The sequence below is a fragment of the Physeter macrocephalus genome, chromosome 6 (genome assembly GCF_002837175.3).
Source record: "Physeter macrocephalus isolate SW-GA chromosome 6, ASM283717v5, whole genome shotgun sequence".
NCBI lineage: Eukaryota > Metazoa > Chordata > Mammalia > Artiodactyla > Physeteridae > Physeter > Physeter macrocephalus.
In genome coordinates, this window is record NC_041219.1 from 8,596,697 (window position 1) to 8,618,959 (window position 22,263).

General features: G+C 33.6%; 1 protein-coding gene across 1 annotated transcript in view; it reads left to right on the forward strand.

Moving 5' to 3' along the window:
* TRHDE (thyrotropin releasing hormone degrading enzyme) overlaps positions 1 to 22,263 on the forward strand; it is a 443,586-nt gene that overhangs the window by 355,581 nt on the left and 65,742 nt on the right. The window contains exons 11-12 of the mRNA XM_024122728.2: positions 5,763 to 5,896; positions 6,000 to 6,055. Coding sequence (XP_023978496.2) covers positions 5,763 to 5,896; positions 6,000 to 6,055 — 190 coding nt within the window. The remainder of the gene's footprint in view (positions 1 to 5,762; positions 5,897 to 5,999; positions 6,056 to 22,263) is intronic.

A 22,263-nucleotide genomic window follows, 5' to 3' on the forward strand; every position in this document is an offset into this window, starting at 1 on the left:
CGTATTAACAAATTGAAGGAGAAAAACCATATGATCATCTCAATAGATGCAGAAAAAGCTTTCGACAAAATTCAACACCAATTTATGATAAAAACTCTCCAGAAAGTAGGCATAGAGGGAACTTACCTCAAAATAATAAAGGCTATATATGACAAACCCACAGCCAACATCATTCTCAATGGTGAAAAACTGAGACCATTTCCACTAAGATCAGGAGCAAGACAAGGTTGCCCACTCTCACCACTCTTATTCAACATAGCTTTGGAAGTTTTAGCCACAGCAATCAGAGACAAAAAAGAAATAAAAGGAAGGCAAATCGAAACGAAGTAAAGCTGTCACTGTTTGCAGATGACATGATACTATACATAGAGAATCCTAAAGATGGTATCAGAAAACTACTAGAGCTAATCAATGAATTTAGTAAGTAGCAGGATACAAAGTTAATGCACAGAAATCTCTTGCATTCCTATACACTAATGATGAAAAATCTGAAAGAGAAATTAAGGAAACATCCGATTTACCCTTGCAAGAAAAAGAATAAAATACCTAGGAATAAACCTACCTAAGGAGACAAAAGACCTATATGCAGAAAACTATAAGACACTGATGAAAGAAATTAAAGATGATACAAACAGATGGAGTTCTTGGATTGGAAGAATCAACATTGTGAAAATGACTATACTACCCAAAGCAATTTAGAGATTCAATGCAATCCCTATCAAACTACCAATGGCATTTTTCACAGAACTAGAACAAAAAATTTCACAATTTGTATGGAATCACAAAATACCCTCCAATAGCCAAAGCAATCTTGAGAAAGAAAAAAGGAGCTAGAGGAATCAGGCTTCCAGACTTCAGACTACACTAAAATGCTACAGCAATCAAGAGAGTATGGTACTGGCACAGAAACAGAAATATAGATCAATGGAACAGGACAGAAAGCCCAGAGATAAACCCATGCACATATGGTCACTTTATCTTTGATAAAGGAGGCAAGAATATACAATGGAGAAAAGACAGCCTCTTCAATAAGTGGTGCTGGTCAAACTGGACAGCTACATGTAAAAGAATGAAATTAGAACACTCCCTAACACCATACACAAAAATAAACTCAAAATGGATTAAAGACCTAAATGTAAGGCTAAACACTATAAAACTCTTAGAGGAAAACATAGGCAGAACACACTATGACGTAAGTCACAGCAAGACCCTTTTTGACCCACCTCCTATAGAAATGGACATTTTAAAAAATAAACAAATGGGACCTAATAAAACTTGAAAGCTTTTGCACAGCAAAGGAAACCATAAATGAGACAAAAAGACAACCCTCAGAATGGGAGAAAATATTTGCAAATGAAGCAACTGCCAAAGGATTAATCTCCAAAATATACAAGCAGCTCATGCAGCTCAATATCAAAAAAACAAACAACCCAGTCCAAAAATGGGCCAAAGATCTAAGTAGACATGTCTCCAAAGAAGATATACAGATTTCCAACAAACACATGAAGGATGCCCAACATCACGAATCATTACAGAAATGTAAATCTAAACTGCAATGAAGTATCACCTCGCACCAGTCAGAATGGCTGTCATCAAAAAATCTACAAAGAATAAATGCTGGAGAGGGTGTGGCGAAAAGGGAACCCTCTTGCACTGTTGGTGGGAATGTAAATTGATACAGCCACTATGGACAACAGTATGGAGGTTTCTTAAAAAACTATAAATAGAAGTACCATATAACCCAGCAATCCACTACTGAGCATATACCCTGAGAAAACCATAATTCAAAAAGAGTCATATACCACAATGTTCATTGCAGCACTATTTACAATTGCCAGGACATGGAAACAACCTAAGTGTCCAACGACAGAGCAATGGATAAAGAAGATGTGGTACATATATACAATGGAATATTACTCAGCCATAAAAAGAAATGAAATTGATTTATTTGTAGTGAGGTGGATGGACCTAGAGTCTGTCATACATAGTGATATAAGTCAGAATGAGAAAAAAAATACCATATACTCACACATATATATGGAATCTAAAGAAAAAATGGTTCTGAAGAATTTAGGGACAGGACAGGAATAAATAAGCAGATGTAGAGAATGGACTTGAGGACACCAGGAGGGGGAAAGGTAAGCTGGGACGAGTGAGAGAGTGGCATGGACACATATACACTACCAAACGTAAAATAGATAGCTACTGGGAAGCAGCCTCATAGCACAGGGAGATCAGCTCCGTGCTTTGTGACCACCTAGAGGGGTGGGATAGGGAGGGTTGGAGGGAGACGCAAGAGGGAGGGGATATAGGGATATATGTATACGTATAGCTGATTTACTTTGTTATACAGCAGAAACTAACACACCTTTGTAAAGCAAATATACTCCAATAAAGGTGTTAAAAAATGTTAGGAAAGAAAAAACTTAAAAGGGAAATTGATGCTGCAAATTTGAAGTAAACTTTAAAAACGGCATAATAGTATAACGCTTTCCTTAAATATTGGCTCATATGAAAGTTACAAGCCTTTAAAGAGAGCATTTTTTTTAGTCCCCTCTTACAAATGAGAAAATTAAGGCTTGAGAAATAACTTGCCGAAAGTGTCTTAGGAGCTTGATTTTCTTTTCTAAGTTTATTTCCAACACACACACACACACACACACACACACACACACACACACACAAGATTTTAATACTTCGGTAGGTTACTTTGCAGATCTGTCAGTTTTGACACTTTGCCACTGGATACACAGGAATGGTTCTCTATAATCTCTACAGAGCATTATCTAATTTGATTCTCGCAAGAGTCCAGTGAGAAAACTAGTATGTGTTATTATACCTGAATTTGTTTCACACTGTTATCCTTGCTACCCTGGTTCACTTCTTTATTTGTTTTAAATTCTGATTGTTTTGCAACCAGCCAACATTGAGTAGAAAGATCTGATATCCTTTCTCTTTTTATTCCAAAAGGAAGGATAAAATATAAAGATATAAAATACTATAAAAGGACAACTACTTTGAGCCTTGATATAATCTAAGTTTTGTGCCATTTTGGATATATTCTAAATATAAATTTTAATTGTTATGAACACTTGAAATATAACTTCCATACTTTTTATTATGGTACTCATCACATACTGTACCTCATTAGGCTATTGAAGAAGATCTCTTTAAAATTCATTGCTTGCCGTTAGTTAATTTGATGAACATTTTAGAGATATAATTAAGTAGAAAGAAAAAGGTATTTAAAAATCTATTAGAATACCTTTCAGGGAATCATTTCTCCAAAGATTTCATTTATAACGAAGGTGTAAAAATATTCATGAACAGTAATAACCTTCAGGTTTTAGTTATTAATTTAATAATAGAATACTGAAAAACAATAGATGCCTGCCTTTCTTTTTCTTCTCAGACTACATAGACGGTATAGGGATTGTTTTCCTATTTTAGTTGGCCTCTATTCTACCTATACATTGTTGAATTCAAAAGTTAAAAAAACTAGAACCAAGTGCATCACATGAAGTTAAGTTATGCCATCTATCTAAAATGTCAGGAGGAAGTAACTTTAAAAAACAGATTTAATATCATAGAAATTGATGCCCATTTCACAATTGTAAAAAGTTTAATCATATGTTCGTATATTAAACCCAATCCTTTAATATTGTAATTTCTTTAAATAATAATCACTTCTTAGATGAAAATGATTAAACTTGTTCTTAACCTATGTGAATTCAATAACAATTTAAATATGTTTTGCTATAAAAATCTTATTCCTGAAGACAGAGTTAGGGTTGCTCAAGAGAAACAATATCCTCAATATTTCAGTCAATTTTTCTTCAGTGAATTCAGACATGATTAACTAAAATCTGTCTTTATGAGGACTTGTTTTTTAAATGTCATTTTTTAGATTATTGTTTTTTATTTTTAAATCTGTAAAATAGGGTGACATTCTAAAGCTTCACAGAAATTGTGTGGATAAGCACATTAAATTTTAAAAAAACCTGCAGATATAAAGTATCAGAAACTTGGGAAGCTATAAATATTTTAGAGCAATATCTGACAGATTTATTTTCCTAAGTACCACAGATTAAGCTGGGTAAAATTTCAAACTAAGAAAACTATCCCCTTCTGCCACTGAATCATAGAATTAGAAAGGGCCTTAAATGCCATTACTTGGCCTCTAGTTTATAAGTTCTACCGAGGACAAAAGACGATCAGTGGCGTAAGTTCAAACATTTATATATAGGAAAATTTTACAAGAAGTTTTCGTACTCCTTTTATAATTCTTGTTTCCCAAGTTATTTCCCCCTTTTTCAAATTAATATAAGAATATGAAAAAGTATACAGTATCGTATACAATAAAAATGTTATACCATCTTGTATCAACAGAGTATGCGTGGTAAAAAGGGCACGGAATTCAGGATACCTGAGATACACCGTCTCAGACAATTCAATTAACCTGTCTGAGCCTCATTTCTTTATCTGTTCTAACACATACTGTTAATAAAGGTGTCAAGAAGTTGAAGTGCTCTTTGAAACATTAAAGATTAGATTTTTATGTTTAGTATACATTTATGTTTAAGTATTTTTTACTGTATTTCTGAAAGTTGATAATATGTAACGTGTTGGTTACATTAGCCCACCCCATTCTAGACGTGAACAATTAATGATCTTTAACATTCATTCATTAATTTTTGTGGCATAACCTCTTCTTGTATGGCTTTTGCTTAAGAGAAAGTATTCTGTAAATTCAACGCTTAAGAAAAGTAAAAATAAAATTTGTTTTGTTGTCTGATGTGTAAAAACCTGGATAAAAGAGTGAGAATTAGAGGTTGTGCCTCTTACTCAGAACTGACATGAATGGTTTCCATGATGCATTTTGTGGTTTTGAGTCACTGTGGAAATTAGATAGACCTGTGTGTGTGTGTGTGTGTGTATAAAATATGAATTTTAAGTAAACTTCATACATTATGCAACTTCTATGAAGGATGAGTCCTGAGGGCAGCAGCAACAAAATAATTAGAATTGTAAACTATGGTTCTGGGAAGTCAATAAAGGCTGCCATTAAAAGTGAATGAGTTCTCTATCTGTATCATATTTGAAGGGGTTAAATATGTAAGTTATAAGATTGCTTTTACTGGCTTCCTTTAATTGAATTAACCAGTGAATATAATCAAGTTACCATTTTCCAAAGTGATTCCAATAAGCAGAATTTATTATCTTTGTTCTAATTATATGTAGAAATATTAGAGTCTTAAATAAATGAGGTTCCTTTTTCCAGCATTACTGATGATGCTGGAAAGTCTGTTATTTATTAGCACATCCAAGAAAGCACAAGGAAAAGGGTAAGAAATAACAGTGACTTTCAAATAAATGAGCCCTATTACTTTAATCACTTTCTTGCTGAATAAAATAAGTAGAATGTGCACCTGAAGCCTTTTCCACAGATACATATACAATGGAACTGGAAGCCACATGAATACAGTAGTAGATTTCTTGGTTACATTTATCTTGAGAAAGAAAATTATATATTCATAACAGGGTTTTATCAAGAGTAATAATGAGTAAGCTACTAAAGGTTTTCTAGCAAATTCTAGCTATAGTGATTAATTGACTAAAGAGTAGATTTCAATTAGGTATTAAGGATGGTGTCCTCTTTTAATTATTGGTACTGTGATATCTGGTATTAAGAAAACATACTTCATTCTATTTTAACCCTTAAAATTGCAAATCTCTCTTACCCCCTAAAATGCTGTTTTCAGAACACCACAGAATAACTTCTTTGGACAAAGGAAGCTGGTTATTGGGGAACATCAATCAAACTGGCTATTTTAGAGTCAACTATGATTTAAGGAATTGGAGATTATTAATTGATCAATTAATCAGGAACCATGAGGTAAACTGGATTTACTCATCAAAGATCTGTTTTGACATATGAACATCTGCCATTTTAATCCTAAGTGATTCCATTTTTTTTTTTTTTTTGGTTGACCTCATAGGTTCTCTCTGTCAGTAACCGAGCAGGTTTGATCGACGATGCCTTCAGCCTAGCCAGGTATGTTTTCCTGTGGCTCTCCACAATAAAACTAATGCCCTTAAGACTTCCTCTATTAAGCTAAATAATGTATATGTTTTGAATAAGAAATCTTTTAAAAATAATTTCTGTCTCACACCCTTTGTGTTTGGATATGAATTATAATCAGTGTCCCAAACTCTTGATCAATAGTAGCCTTGGGGTATTTCTGAGTCAGGAGAAGCTTGATCAATTTTCGCCACAAGTTCAATTTAACACTCAAGATTAATACTCTCTTTACAATTTCATTAATGAACTCTACAAAATGACCATTGTGCCATATTTAATTTTTGATGTAAAGTACCTTGAAGCATCAGCATTTATTTTTCATGACGTATACTAGTATATCTTTTTTTTTAATGTATTTTTGAATGTGATTCATTATGAAAATCTTGCACTGCAAGACAGAAATAAATATTCTACTGGGTAAAGCTGTTCTGGACAAAATATATATCAATCTTGTAGCAGAAGTTATAGTACTAGTTATAGTAATATTTGTGTTATTTTCATAGTTAGATTTATAATGTTAAAAATCAGGTATTCTTTTGAATAGTCATTAAATAGCTATTCCTTTAAAGTAATGTTGATCGTAAACCCAAGCTATTTTACTCAATTTTGAGGCTAAATAGTAAAATAACTCAGTCCTTTTAATATTTTGTATTGTTCACATCAAGTATAGTTTTAATTTTAATAATCTGATATTATGGGACAAAAATTTAGAAATGAGTGAGGTGGAGGAAAGCCTGACAAGATAGTCATATGTGGAGATAAAGATTAAGTAAGATATGAAGACTTTGAAGAAAGCATTACATATAACATGAAGATTATTTTGACATAGAAGTTTAGAGAGTTCAGAAAGCCAATAAGAGAGTGTACTTAATGTAACATTGCCCTGAGAGAGAAGCAAGCAAAAGAGAGCTATGTTAAGAGTTCCACAAGGAAAGGTTAGGGAACTAGAAGAGAACTAATATTACCAGTTAATTAAACACATAAATTTCCAGGCACTGTTCTGTTTTACATATAGTAATTTGTATAATTTTCACAGCAACCTTATGAGATAAGCAGATCTGTATTATTATTATTATTCCCATTATATAGATGAGGAGACTGAGGGTCACAGAAGTCAAGTAACTTACCTAAAGTCACATAGCTAGTAATTGACAGGGCCAGGGCTTCATATATATGCAGTAATAGAAGAGCCAGGTAATATAGGAAGATTGAGAGGATTTGAAGTGGTGAATTCTTACGGGTTTGAAATGATGGTGAGAAAGCAAACAAGTAGTGATATACTAAAAGAGAGAGGGCAGAAGGAAAGATGGAAATTGAAAGGATCTTTGACTCATCTGCATTAAATGATAGAAGCTATTTTTTAATGAAATATTTTAATTTTAGTAGATGATTATTTTTTCCAAAATTAAATTCCTTGTTGTCTAAGACAGAACATTGCTTTCAATAACAATTTTGGAAGCCTTAAGCATTTGAAGTAAACAATTTCATTATCATTTATACAAATTTACCAGGGGAATCTCCTTGAATATATATTGAAATTTGTTCTATTTATCATGAGATAATTTTCCTATTAGCATGGAAGTAAATAAACACAAAATTAGATTTATTCTGCATTTACTTGGAAACACCCTGCAGTCACTTGGAGTTAAGGGTTATTCACATTTCAGTGTATTCTAGTAAATGTTTCAGAGTTTTGCTACCAACCTATATCAGTCTTCTTTCAGTTTCCCGAACACACCATGCTCCTTTTGGCTTCTTTATAGATAACAAACAGAAGAGTAGCAAATATTTATCAATATGTATGTTCCAGGTACTGTACTGAGGCTTTTATGAATGATTTTGTTCAGTCTTCTCAGTAAACCCATGGAGTGGGTGTGGTTACTGCAGCCATGTTATAGCTGAGTCGTGGAGGTTGAGAGGGGTTAAATCTCTTAGCTAAGGGTGCACAGGTTTTAAGTGAGGAGTGGAGGGGTGACATTCAACTGCAGATAATAGCACAGCAGCACTTATGACCTCAGGTCAGGGTGACTGCCCATTATATGAAATTCCTTTGCACTCCCCTTGTCTGTTGGGAATATTGCTATTCACTTAAAAATAAAATTTCACTTGCACAACCTTACCTGAAACCTATCTGTCCTCCCCAGAAAGAATAAGGTGACATCCTGTGGATCTGTACTTTAGCAGTTGTCACCTTGTGGTTCAACTACTTTTCTGGGTCCCTGTGATTTTGGGGTGATCTTGAGGGTAGGGCTTTGTCTCATCCTTGTATTACTACTGTCTAACTTAATCTTTGGTATAGGATTATACCAATATATATTTGTTGAATGAATTGCTAATTAACTATTAATTATTCAAACTATAAACTTTCAGGCCCACTATCTTTTTGTGCAGTTAAGTACACATATTCTAGGTATTTTTTATGGTTGTTTTTTAAATATATAAAAACCACATGAATGCATTCTAGTTGTAGTGATTAAAACAAGAGAGATGACAATGTGAAAATTTTCTTTTACTCCTTCCATGACATCCTATAGTTCTTACCCTCCCTCTTCACAGATAAAATTAATATTTGATGTATATAAATCCAGCCATTTTTAAACATTTCCATACAGTTTAATTTTTTTTATGTGAACAGAAATACATTCTGTTTTCTACTCATTTATAAAAATAAATCTGAGGAGCTTTATTCCATTGTTGCTAAATTTTCAATATTATAATCAAGACTGCACTGAGTGTTCTTGAACAGTCTTTTGTCGTACATACACGTATTTTTATAGGATTGATTCCTGAAAGAGGAATTTTTGGTTTAAAGAGTATAAGATTTTTGATAAATATTACAAATTGTATTCCAAAGGGTTTCCCAGTAGAACCCTCCATCAACCACATATGAGAGGGCCCAATGCCCCCAAACCCTTCATGATAATAAAGAGTATATACATCTTTTACATTTTTGACAGTATGGCAGCAAAAATCATTTTTTTGAAGCTGTTACAGAACTAGTTGAATTAACTTGTGCATCTTTTCATATACATCTGCCATGTGTATTTTGTTTTCTTCTGTGAATTGTTACCTGGCTAAAGGAAAAACAAAAGCCTAATAGAAGATGGGTGAGGTATTTTTCCTACCCTTTTCCTATATATTTTGGATTTTTTTGGATTTTACTCCTTTTTGTAGAAAACAATTTTACAGTATTTTCTCTCAACACTATGTTATTATTATTATTTTTTACTTTGTGGTGTATTTCATCATCTCAAAGGCTTTTAATTTATATGTTAAATCATTCCTTTTGTAGCTTTCTGTTTCTTTGGTCTGACTTCCATAGAAGACCTTCTCTATATGAACATTTTGAAAATATTTCATTTTTTATTTGAAAGCTATTTTGTTTTTACATCTATCTCCTCACCCTTCCTTCTCTAATTAGTTTTTATGTATAGAATGGAAGAGTGGTCTAATTTTCTTTAACATTAATATATTTATAACCAATTATTTAATCCTATTTGTTTAAAGGACTTTCTTATTAAAGATTTGAAATGATATCTTTATCTTAATGCAAATACTTATATTTTAGGGAATTGATTCAATTCTGTTTAACTGGTCTCTGTTCTTTTTGGCTCTAGTACCATGTTGCTCTGATTAGCTTTATAGTATGTTGTGGTTGACAACATTTTCTCTTGTTCTTGTTCAAAATCTTACGTGTTTTCTCTTAAGTATAGATTTTAAAATCCGTTTGACAAAGCCCATTAAAAATCCTGCTGCAGTTTTGACTGAATATGCATTGATTGGATTTATAAGTTAATTTTTAAAGAATTAACATATTTTCAAATGTGAGCTTTCCAATATCAAAACATGTTGTTTCTCCCCATTTTTTTAGGTCCCTAAGTCAAGCTCTATAACTTTATTTACATTGGGTCTGGAAATGTCATATTATTTCCTCATTTTTTATGGTATACGCTTCTATAGGAAATGGCACTGCTTCTGCACTTAGATGTTCTAATTTTCATTACTTGTGTGTAAGGAATTAATCAATTGCCTCGCAAATATCATTGTGTTATGACTTGAACTTTGAAATTAGTGAGTAAATGCCTAGATATTTTTTGTTGGGTGTTCATGTTTGTTGTTGTTGTGTTCATGTTTGTTGATGAAGCATTGCTAGATTGAGAGATATAAAAATGAACAAGATGCATTTCTTGTTTTCAATGAATTCATGGTCTAGCAGGGACAATACACTGTAGACAATTAACTATATTCACTATGTCAATATGATGAATAAAATATTATGCAAATGTTGTAATATAAAGAATTAATGTGGTCTAGAAAGATTATGGAGGACATCATGTAGGAAATTCCATCAGAAAAATGAAAGTTTGCTATGGAAATCTACTAAAGTTTTAAAAGTAATAAAATGAGAGCAGGATAAAGTGTAAACTAGAGGATGGATTTAGGGCAAGAGAACTGTTACCACAGTGATACTCATGCAACAAATTGATTAAAACATAGATTTGAGAAGGAGTGGAATTGGCAGCTAGATAATGTAAGAACTCTTGTTGAAGTTATTTATTAGCTTAATATGTAGTAGAAACTGGAAATTTGGAAGTTGCACTTTAGGAAGTATAATATCCACTGGATTTGGATATTTAAAGTCATTAACATGCTCTGAGTATGATTTGTAAAAGCTATAAAAGTGTGTAGAACTGGATTGTGGACCTATGTGGTATTTTGTTTGAAAATAGTCAAAATACATGAAAATTGTTTGGAACATTTGTTCATATCCAAGAGTTCCAGAGATAAATCATCATCATCATCACCATCATCATCACCACCCTTGCCCTGGGCAGTTACTGCATTGATTTATTTATTTAGTCACCAGTTTCCTGGAAAATTCAATTATGTATTGTAGAACACATGCCAGATTATTGCATTATTAATGTCATAACATATATTTTTAGCTCGTATAGCATATTTTAAAAATTCTGTTATAGGCTATTCCATTAAGGACCCAATCACCTAAAAAAGCCTAACTAGGACAGAATCTTACAACTTAGTTTGCAAATCTTGTTAAGAAATAAGATAGCAGTTATATCTTTTAAAGTATTAGTGTTTTATTAACAATAAGCACAGAACCTGTGCCTGGAGATTATGATTGTCACACTTAGAAGTGCTCTAAGTACTGGTGAGCTGTCATCAGTAGTAGTTAATACATTTTTGAAGACTGTATAAGTTAAAAAATTAATAAATACATTTTTATCAACTTGTTTCTGAGTTTATAAATCTGCGATATGTTAGGAGAACTGGAAATTCAGTATGTGAGCCAGTGAAAATACAATGGCTCATGAAGAAGCAGACTATGAGAATACCTCAGACCTACCCTCATGCATTGTTTTTGTTTCTGGGCCTTAGTTTCAGGACTGATAGCAGCATTGTTAAAACTGCCTTAACAATGTTTGCAAACTGATTGGTACTAATCTGCTCCTTCTGAGACTTCCTCTATCATAGTTTTTATTAGAAGTTCTGTGTCTTCTGGATGGCTCTCCAGTACCTTGTTTAAAGTTTCCCCTGCCAAACATGTGTTCATTATTTCTTTGCTCATTGCAGAAAATAGGAGCATTATGTACCTAAAAAGCGACTTCATCCTGAACTGGGCTAGCGGAAGAGTAGCTTTTCCTATGTTGATGTCTGGACGTTTAAATTGTAATGTGTTGACCTTTTGTAGGGGACACTGAGAAGGAATGACTTGGAAACCTTTTATGCGAAATACCTTGGCAGACTGGACATTTTGTCCTGATTTCCCCACTCGGTTATGGAGATAACAGGACTGCTTCACTTCACCTGATCATGGCTATGCAAAACCTGATTAAGAATCCTGGATCCCTCTGACATTGTCTACTGCTTTATAAATTCTGATTTCAAAAAGGATATTTAGTTTCAGAATTCTTTCCTCAATTCCTGCCTTTTTCTTTTTTGAAAGTGCTATATAATCTCAGTATAAACATTTTTCTTCCTTAGCTGTGTTTTATAATGGAATCTAAGAGTTATTAATAATAGAATACTGGGAATACTGATTAAAATGGATTTTATATTGTACTCACTGGGCAGGGAGAGAAGGATGATTCTTCAGCTGTTTATATTAGAATCATTTGGGAGAAGTAACCATGTGTAGATTATGTTTATCTTTTGTTAAGCCACTAGAATGTGTGTGCAAAAGGATTACAATTAAATACTTATGAAATCCTGGAAGTGATAAAATTGTTTATTGCAAAATAAGATTTATTGTTAGCTGTATGCTTCCAATCTTCTGCCATTGACCAAAGGCTATTTAAAATTAGCTTGTAGTTATGCTTTTGGACTTTCTGGCCAGGGCAGATCTTTCCATGCTCTGAATAGTGACTCAATGAGTTCATTCAGGAGCTTTGTGGCCATCCCTAAGAGATCACAATATTTCTCACATCTATGAGGCTGGGGATTTAATTATTTGTCTTTATCAGCTAACGTTCCTCTTGAGATATACAAAAAAGTCACCTTGAAGCCCTCTCATTTTATACCTTTCTGCATGCAATTACTTAAAAATTCATATCCAAAAGGCCTCCAAATTGGTCTTAGTTTACGCAACACTTTGTCACAGTAAATGTTAAAGATAGCTTGAAAGCATTTTCAGGACATTTACTATAATGAGCTGGGAGTCTTCAGCTTTCTTTCTATGATTACCCAGTAAAAGGCTAGAGTAGATTGCTGAATTTTCAAGCCACACTGTTCCTACAGGGGTACGCTTGTTTGCTCAAGGTTAAAGAGTGAGGTAACATGTTCCTTTGAGCTATCTTTAGAAACCTTTTGAGGGTGGAGTCACAGATGTTGTCCTTGAGATAAGGATTTAGGGGGAGCTACCATACATTCCAGGTACTTCTGAGAAGCTCAAACCTCCTGGGGCATAAGGGCAGGCCTGTGGCTCTTGAGGACGACAAACTTTCTTAGAGACAGTTCAATTGTACTGCATTAAATCAAAAGCAAATTTGTAAACTTCCAGTGCAAAATTTGTGTTTCAGCTCTGTAGGTGAAAATGTTTTAATATTAATGTCTAATGTCTGAGAGTGCTGAGTAGAAAGTAGAAGAGAGATATTTCGACATCCTTCTGTAGGTTTGATCCATTTTCATAACAGCCTGCACTCTTGAGTTACAAAAGTGTGGGTGATGTTTGTAGCTTACATGAATTTGCATAAGCCATTCTTTTTTAAGAATAAATAGTCTAAATTTCCAAATGCAAGTACAAGTTTGTTTGAATAAATGTATATATGCTCTTTAGTGTCTCACAAATTTAAAAAATTAGAATTCACATTGTAGTTAGTACTGTCTGGTCACATTTGACAAAAGTTATGATTCTTTTGATTTTATAATTGCTTTGAAACCTGAGCCTGAGATTTCATAAGAATTTCTCTAGGATTTCTCTAAGCTTCCCAATAATTTGAAATACCTGTTCACACATAATTTAAATGATTTAGGTAAAGCTTCCTCCAAGATGGTCATTTATACCATCAACTTTACTTGAATAGATATTTGTAATATGTGCTTTTAGCACAGAGACCTAAATATTCCTCTGATGTTAGATTATTGGACTGTGATAGTATTATCTTAGTGTTTTTCCTTCCATGAATTTGAGTTATCTCTTCTGCTGCTTGCTGGGAATCTTTTGCATATTCAGGTGCAGGGCTTCTTTGAGTATGAGCTGAGAGACCACCTGCATCAGGACCACTGCACCTGAGATGTTTTATTAAAAATTGCATATTCCCACCACTACCTAGGAATCTGCATTCTATGAAGCACCTCATGTGATTCTGACATCCACAGCAATATGAAAATCACTGCTTTTGAGGCCCAGAAGGTATTTAGGGCATCAGTTTAGACAGGCAGGTGCTCCTGTGGAGCTGCCTTAGAGTAGTATCCTCAATAGCAGTGAGGGTGGCTTTCTTTGGATCCTAGTGTCATGAGCTGATCATTCAACAATCAGGACATCAGGGATTCAGTTTTAACTGTTCAAAAACACTTTTTTATTCTTGTTATTAAATATGTTACCATTTCGGATATGCTGTCTGATAGCTGTGAACAAAACTCAAAATCTGGGTGTCTTAGAAATTTTCCCAAGCATGGAAATCTCCTGGAGGCTTCTCATATAATTAGGAGACACCTTTATGTTTATTTTATTTATTTATTTTTTAATTGGAGTAAAATTGCTTTACAATGTTGTGTTAGTTTCGGCTGTCCAATGAAGTGAATCAGCTGTATGTATACCTATATCCCCTCCCTCTTGGACCTCCCTCCCACCCCCCCACGCCACCCATCTAGGTCGTCAGAGAGCACTGAGCTGAGCTCCCAAATGAGCATACTAACACAGATCAACCATACACACGCATATTGAATTCTGAGGTGTTCAGTAGTTTTCCAGGGTGAACAACATGGCAGAATTTTCTTGCAAGTTAATCTGGCATTTAAACCTGGAGTGACTTGTAAATCTATATGGACAGTGCAAGTAGGCAGGAACAATAGAGCTACCTGGAGTAAGTGTTAACTGTGAGAAAAAGGCATCTTTAGCTTTTGTAGTCATTCTGTGATAGTCTTTGAGGAACTCAGGAACTTAGAAAGATGAAGAAAAGGAAAGGAAAGGAAAGGAAAGGGGTTCTTTCAGCAAGAAATAATTGATAAGAAAGAAGAAAACAAGAGTTTTGTGGTAGACTTAGTCTGTGGAGAAAAGTAAATGAATCCTCTGGCATTTAGTCTGTTAATGTAAAAGCCTAATTTTCAAAGAAATCTCAAAAAAACTCTTCATTTTTATTATGATAAATTAAATTATAAAGAAAAATTTTTAATGAGGAATATATGAATATAGGTATTCATGCAGGTTTTATGCTAGAGTAATTACTTTAAGGTGTCTTGTAATGATATTTTCCCACTTCGGAACAGAGATTCTTAGGGGCCTTTCTGATCGCAAGCTTTCTTAACAAACATCCTAATCAGCCAGTTATAAGAACTGCTCATATTTTTCTCCTAGAACTCATAAAATCTATTTTGGGCTTCAATAACTTATTTACCTGAGGTAGCAATGCTATCCTGATAAGGAAACTAGAATAAAGGTAATGGAAATTAAGTGTTTTACGTTAGTTTCTACTTGCCATGAAAATATAGAAGATTTCATTTTTATACTTGAAGAGACAATGATTTGGGAAAGAGCGGAAAGGAAAGGAAGCTTAGTTCCAACATTTTGTGCAATGAAGGTGAGTGATTAATTCGAAATAGCACACACTTTTGCTTATATGGCAAATCTTAAAGCCTTGGGAGATTATTTTAAATACATGAGGTTCTCCCTTAATTGCATGCAATTTCAACTAGCCTGTGTGGAATGCTTCAAATGCCCTTATGTGAAATGGAGTACTAGTGAAGAGGCCTTCACTATTTTGGATGTGAGAAAACATCAGATTAGGAAAACTTGACTTGTTGCAACTGTGCCAAAGCCTATTTAATGTTATTTAAAGATATGGGTACAGGCCAACTTAGAAGCTAAGAAGTAGCACGTGGCCCTGCGGAATCAGACCACATTTGAATCGCAGATTGACTTCTTCCTTCCTAAAGTGGAATGGCCTGGAGTACAGTGGATTTGAGCCTCAGAAGGGAGGGAGGCAGGGGTTTCCAGTTGCTCAGCTGCTTCAGCTAATTAGGGTGAGAATTAAACAGAAGTTCAATATCAGCTCTCCAGGTCACCAGGTGGTAGTGCTAACCAAAGGAGAAAAAAAAGAGTTTTCATAAGAAAGAAAATGTTACTCCAGCAGTCCATATGCGACAAATTCAAGTAAGGCTAATAGGCTCCGAAGAGAATAATGATTGAGTATCGGAGAGTTTTATGTGGGTGCTGACTTAAACACACTCTAAATTCGTGGAGGGTTCTTGGGAATGCTGTCAGAAATGCCAAAATAGAAAGGACTCCGGGTGAAAATTACTTGGTTTTGCATTCCCAGTGTGCAAATGCACTGGAAATTAATTGCATAAGCTGAGGGCAGATCATGGGCCTTATCTTGGCCGTATCGAGGGAAATGTTACTTCCCCTGTTTCAACTGATAGTGAGACTAAAATTATTATAGAAATATAGTTAATATGTAGAGCAATTAAGCCCCTTGCCTCCTAGCTTACCACACTTTTTAATTTCCATCTTTGTAGAGTTTCTCAGGTTTCCTATTTACATTTTTAAAATGTTACTGCAGTCTGTTGAATTTTGACATTGATAGACCTATCAGCTATTTCATAGAGTGTGAAGAGTTGAGAAATCCATATGAAAATTTGTGTTTCAATAAATGCAAAAGTAATACATAGGGTATTTCAATAAATTATATATATAGTGTGAACGTTAATGACTTTGTTGACAGGTAGATAGATGATGGATACATGGATTGAAAGGTAGGTGGATAACAAAGATAGAGCCATAATACTTATTTCATGCTGCGAGGAAATCATTATATTTGGCCTCGGAAAGATTATTTTGTCATGTTTGCTTTTCACATGGGAAAAGTCATACAGAATTTTATTTTTTATTTTTTTATTATATTTATTTTCTGTGGTTTTTTGGCTGTGTCGGGTCTTGGCTGCGGCATGTGGGGTCTTCGTTGAGGTGTACGTGATCTTTCGATGCGGCACAGGCTCTTTGTTTTGGTGCACAGGCTTCCCTCTAGTTGTGGTGTGTGGATTTTTTCTCTCTCCATTTGTGGCGCGCAGGCTCCAGGGTGCGTGGGCTCTGTAGTTCGCAACATGTGGGCTCTCTTGTTGAGGCACACAAGCTCAGTAGTTGTTTCACGCGGTCTTAGTTGCCCCATGGCATTTGGGATCTTAGTTCCCCAACCAGGGATCGAACCCATGTCCCCTGCATTGGAAGACATGTTCTTTACCACTGGACCACCAGGGAAGTCCCCAGAATTTTAAAAGTCAAGAATCATAGCCGATGTTTAGTTAAAATAAATTCAATTCATTTTCTTAGTGAAAGGAAGATATTGAGATAAAATATGAACATGAATTATATACTAAATAATTATCACATATAACAATAGAAAGTTTCAAGTGTTGGTGAAGACATTTTCAAATATTTATTTACTTCAAAGATATGCCAAATTCAGAGTAAGGTAGAAACATATGTTCTTTATTTGTTAGTCTGTACTTTATAGAATGTATAGAAACTAGTAGGAAAAACTTTCAATATCTATTTACCTGGTTTGTATGTCATCATTCAATATCTATTTTTCATTCCAGATAAGTTAATCATTTTCTAAAGCATATATACATGACATTAAAATGAACTGTGTGTTCTCCTTATTCTCAACAGATAAGTGATATGAGAACTCCTTTCACAAACAGGCAAAATGAAAATAATGAAAACATGAGAAGCAAGTACGTCAAAATAATTTTAGTGGGTTGACCTTTTTTATTTCAATTTCTGATGCTCATTAGTAAGAATAATTCACAGATGGAAAGTTCTGTAATACAAAGTTAGTCATCAATGTCTTCCAATTGTATAGTAACAGCTTTGCACATTTGAAGATACATGGGAGTTAAAAATATACATAGATAGGGATGGAAATGGTGATCCCATGTGGCCTATCCACAATGTGACAGTTCATTAATTCAACAGATATTTAGTAAACACCTACTATGTACCAGGCACTATTATAGACACTAGAGTAAATAGTAGTGAATAAAAGAGCCAAAGTCTCTGCTTATATTACAGTGGATAGGATTACAGTTAGTTTATCAAGCAAGTAAACATTTGTCAGGTGGTGATACTTTCAGAGTAAATAAATAAAAAGCAAAAAGAATGGGAGAGTTTGGAGAAGGCTAACAGAGAAGGAGTTTATTTTAAATATCGTGGTCAGGGAAGCTCTTGTTTTTCAGTTGATATTTGAGTTGTTATTTATGTTACAAACGTAAATAAGGGAGCCATCTGGGAGTAGAGCATTCCAGACAGAGGAACAGCACATGCAAAGGCCCTGAGGTAGAATGTGTGTGGCATGTCCAAGGGAAAGCAGATAGACAGATGTGGCTCTAATGGAGTGAGTAAGGGGTATAGCAAGATGAGATGATTTAGGGAGGTAACAGCGCTGACCATGTAAGGCCTTATAGACTATTGTAAGAATTGGGGGTTTTATTTAGAGTGAGAGGGGAAGCCATTGGGATGGTTTTGAACAAAAGAGTGATGTGCTCAGACATGTTCTTGTAGGATCACTCTGGCTGTTTTATTGAGAATATACTGTGAGGAAGCCAGGGTGGATGCAGGGAAAGTAGTTAGGAGAGCAATTAAGACAAACTCTATTTAGAAAGCTGTTGAGAACTATAATATGGTTATTTACCTGGTGAGGAACAAGAGATGCCCTGGGGCACCTTGGTACCCTCCTGGATGGCAGAGGTTTGCATGCCAGAGATACAGACGCTTACAGATGTTTTCCTGGAAAATAGTTACTCATTAAGTAGGAATAGCAAGAAAAAGCAGACATTTATATTTTTTAAACATTTGGGTTGCTTCCAGTTTTAGTCTATTATGAATAATGCTGCTATGAATATTTGCATAAACATCTTCATGTGATTATGTTTCCCTTTCTCTCAATAAATACCTAGGAGTGGACTTGCTGGGTTGTCTGGCAAGATTATTAGATACTACCCTATTGTTTTCCAAAGTGGCTGGACCACTTTGCATTCCAACAAGCAATACATGACAGTCTCATTTGCTTTGCATTCTCACCGACACTTAGTATTGCCAGTCTTTTTAACATTAAGCATTATATTGCGTGTGGAATGTATCTTATTATTATTGATTTAATTTGCACTTCTTTAATGATCAAGGATGTTGAGAATCTTTTCATGCACTTATTTTTCATCTCTGCATCTTCTTTTGTGAAATATCTGTTCAAATCTGTTGTCCATTAAAAAAAATTGAGTTGTTTTATTATTGAGGTATAAGAATTCTGTATATTGACCTTATATTCTGCAACCTTGCCAAGTTTGATTATTATTTCTTATAGCTATTTAATAGTTTCCTTTAAATTTAAATTTAAAGGTTTCTACAAACATTGTAATGTCATCTGGAGATAACTATAGTTTTATTTCTTCCTTTTCAATCTTTATGCATTTTATTTCCCTATCTCAATAATTTTGAAATGCTAATATTCTTTTTTATGGTTATATATACCATAACTAACTTAAAATATTTATATTATTGGAAATTTAGAATGCTTTCAAACTTTCACTTATGAATAATTCTGACAAATATATTTGTGCATGCAGTTTTATTATTTATTTGCTGTTTACTAAGATATAGTTTTGGAACTTCAATTTTTGAGTCCATGGTTAAAATCATTGAAACAGATTGTCAAGTTGCTCTTAAATATTGGCAAATTTCTCCCAAGAATAATATGAGAGTATTTTCTAGCATGGCTAACTTTAAAACTGATATTATTTATTTCAGTTTTTATATTATTCTATTCTCTAGACCAAGATAAGTTTAAGAAATAATTATTTTTAAAAAAATAATTGCTCTCTCTTCTCTAATTTTGCTTAGAAAATTATAGTGGTTAAAATCATTGACTGCAGAATTAAATATAGATATTAGTCCCAGCTGCAACAAAAAATGTAACCTTGAGCAAGTTACTGACTTTTAACCTTAGTTTCCTCAATTACAAAATGTGGATAAAAGAGTATCCACATCAGAGTTTTAGTTTGAATATTAATTGAGATCATATAATTAAATAAAAGTTCTATGTAGCTCCAGGTCCAATAAGTGCTCAATCAATATTTTCTGTTATTATATGACATTCCATAACAGGCTGGGATCTGTCATGACATTCAAGAGACATATGATATTGAATTGAGACTTTAGGGCTAGAAAAGTAGTTAATCCAGGATAGGTTTTTACGTTAGTTTTACCTCAATTTAAAACAAATTATTCAGGATATATTTTATTAGAAATGCATACCACTGTACTGAAGTATAAAATGTATACCCAAGTTTTAATCTGAATGTAGTTTGTTGAAGTTGTTGACTCAGTTTTCATCTTAGTTTGTCTTTGTCTATAACATTCTCTTTCTTAGCTTTCTTTTGAGAAAAAATACTACTGTAATTTAGAATAATTCTTCCAATATGAAGCATGTAATTTTAAATATCAAGGTTGAATGTTAATATTAAATTTAGTAGTTTTGATAATTAAGGAGATCAAAGAGGTGCAAATATATCTGGATAAATGCAGCTTCGTGATGTTGACAGCAGCAAGGAATCTCTTAAAAACAACATTCACAACAAAATTAATTTTTTATCAAGTAATAGTTGTTAGAAATATATGTATTTCATTTGTTCACTAAGCAAATGTTTATGAGGAATCTACTGTAACAGTGCACTATATTAAACATAATGAACTACATATATTAAACATATGAAGTACAAAATTTAACAGCATATTCTCAAATGCCTTAGAATTTAGAGAGAGATTATAATCTCACAATTATCTAATGGAAGATTTTATCTAGTGTAATGCATTAAGGTCTAAAGGATTTAATGTTTATCTAATATAAATGTTAGGTGGTTTAAGGGCACAGTGTTTTTAAGGAAAGAGGAATCACTTTTGGATGGTATATTCACAATCTCCTAATGCTTCATGGAAGACGCGGCATTTGAGAATTTAGGGTGAGCTTTGAAAAACATCTGGAAGAAGGAAACAAGTAACATCACACATTTAATATCATGACATTTGTGTCCACCATTATCTGGTAATAGATCTCAAACATGTTAGCAATAGATGGTATTTCAGGATAATCTTCAAAGAGATCTCAAAATAAAGTGACTGCAATAGATCCATGTAGAAGAGGAAGACAAACATGAAGAAATCAAAATGGAAAAGTTAACGTGGTAGCATCTTTGTGAAATTTAAATTTAAAAAGTAATTTCTTGCCATTAAGAAAATTTGCTCCCAATTTTGGATTAAGAGGCATGCTCAGATTTCAAATCTCTAGATAGAAAAAGAATGTCCAAATTTTGGCTTTACAAAGTTACAGTTACCTGCTAATACAGAAAAGCCATTTCCTGCTAATACAGAAAAGCCATTTAGAAATGTTCCCTTTGCCAACCAGTTTCACTTTTTATGTGATCCAGTTTTAAACCATATTTATCTGATTAAGTCACTAATGGGGCAGCACTATAGGAAAGTAAAAATCTGTCACTCTGGAGAATATAATGTGTCTCTAGTTATACACGGCTATGTGGGAACGTACTGATACATGGAAATACAGATGTTTCTCTCTCTCCATCAAGCCTCATTGAACTTGAGATCTTTTGGCGTTTCTTATTGTTGGATCCATGTTTAGAATATTACAGTGCATACATTTCATTTTTAACTATTAACAATTTTGGGGGGTCCTTTTTATATTTTATTCATGAGTCAATAGCAGTTTGTACTTTAGGAAAAGTACGAGAAGGGTGTGTGTGTGTATATTCTAAAATATAAGTTATGTGGGACTTTTTAATATATATTTAAAAATAGAAGTTATAAAAAAGGCTTATTTAAAACAACTAGTGTGCTATTCTTCCTAATCTACATGCCTCAACTGAGGAGGTAAAGGAGAGAAAAACTGTTCTAATCTCTTCTTGTTCTTGAAATACAGTCTTCTTAAAAACACTATTTACCTCAGAAAATTACCAAGTAATAATTATTTAATTCTACAAGCAAAATTAAGTATACTTAACAACCTTTTGCCTCCAACAGTGGATTGTGTCATATACCTAGCATGCGGTGGAAAACACATTGGTTGATTTACAATTATTAATTACCAGAGCTTAACATCAGTGACCATATCTCTATATTTAACTAGAATCAACATGGTCTTCAGCCACTTTTGTTTTCCAAATGTTTCAACTAAATTCCTACACTGCTTCTTTACATTGGAAAATCTTCAAGAAAACTTTACCTGATACCAGAGAAAACTTCCTGATAGATGGGATTACCATCTATTTTTTTTTCTTTTTAATAAATGAAATGCTGATTTTTTGTTTGGTTTATATTCTTGGTCAGCAAATGGGGAATTCAGATGATACCTTCTGAAATTTTATCTTTTGAATACCAACCAGCTCCAAGTCCAGTATCTCCAAGTGAAGGACAGATCTCTACAAAACAAAAAAAA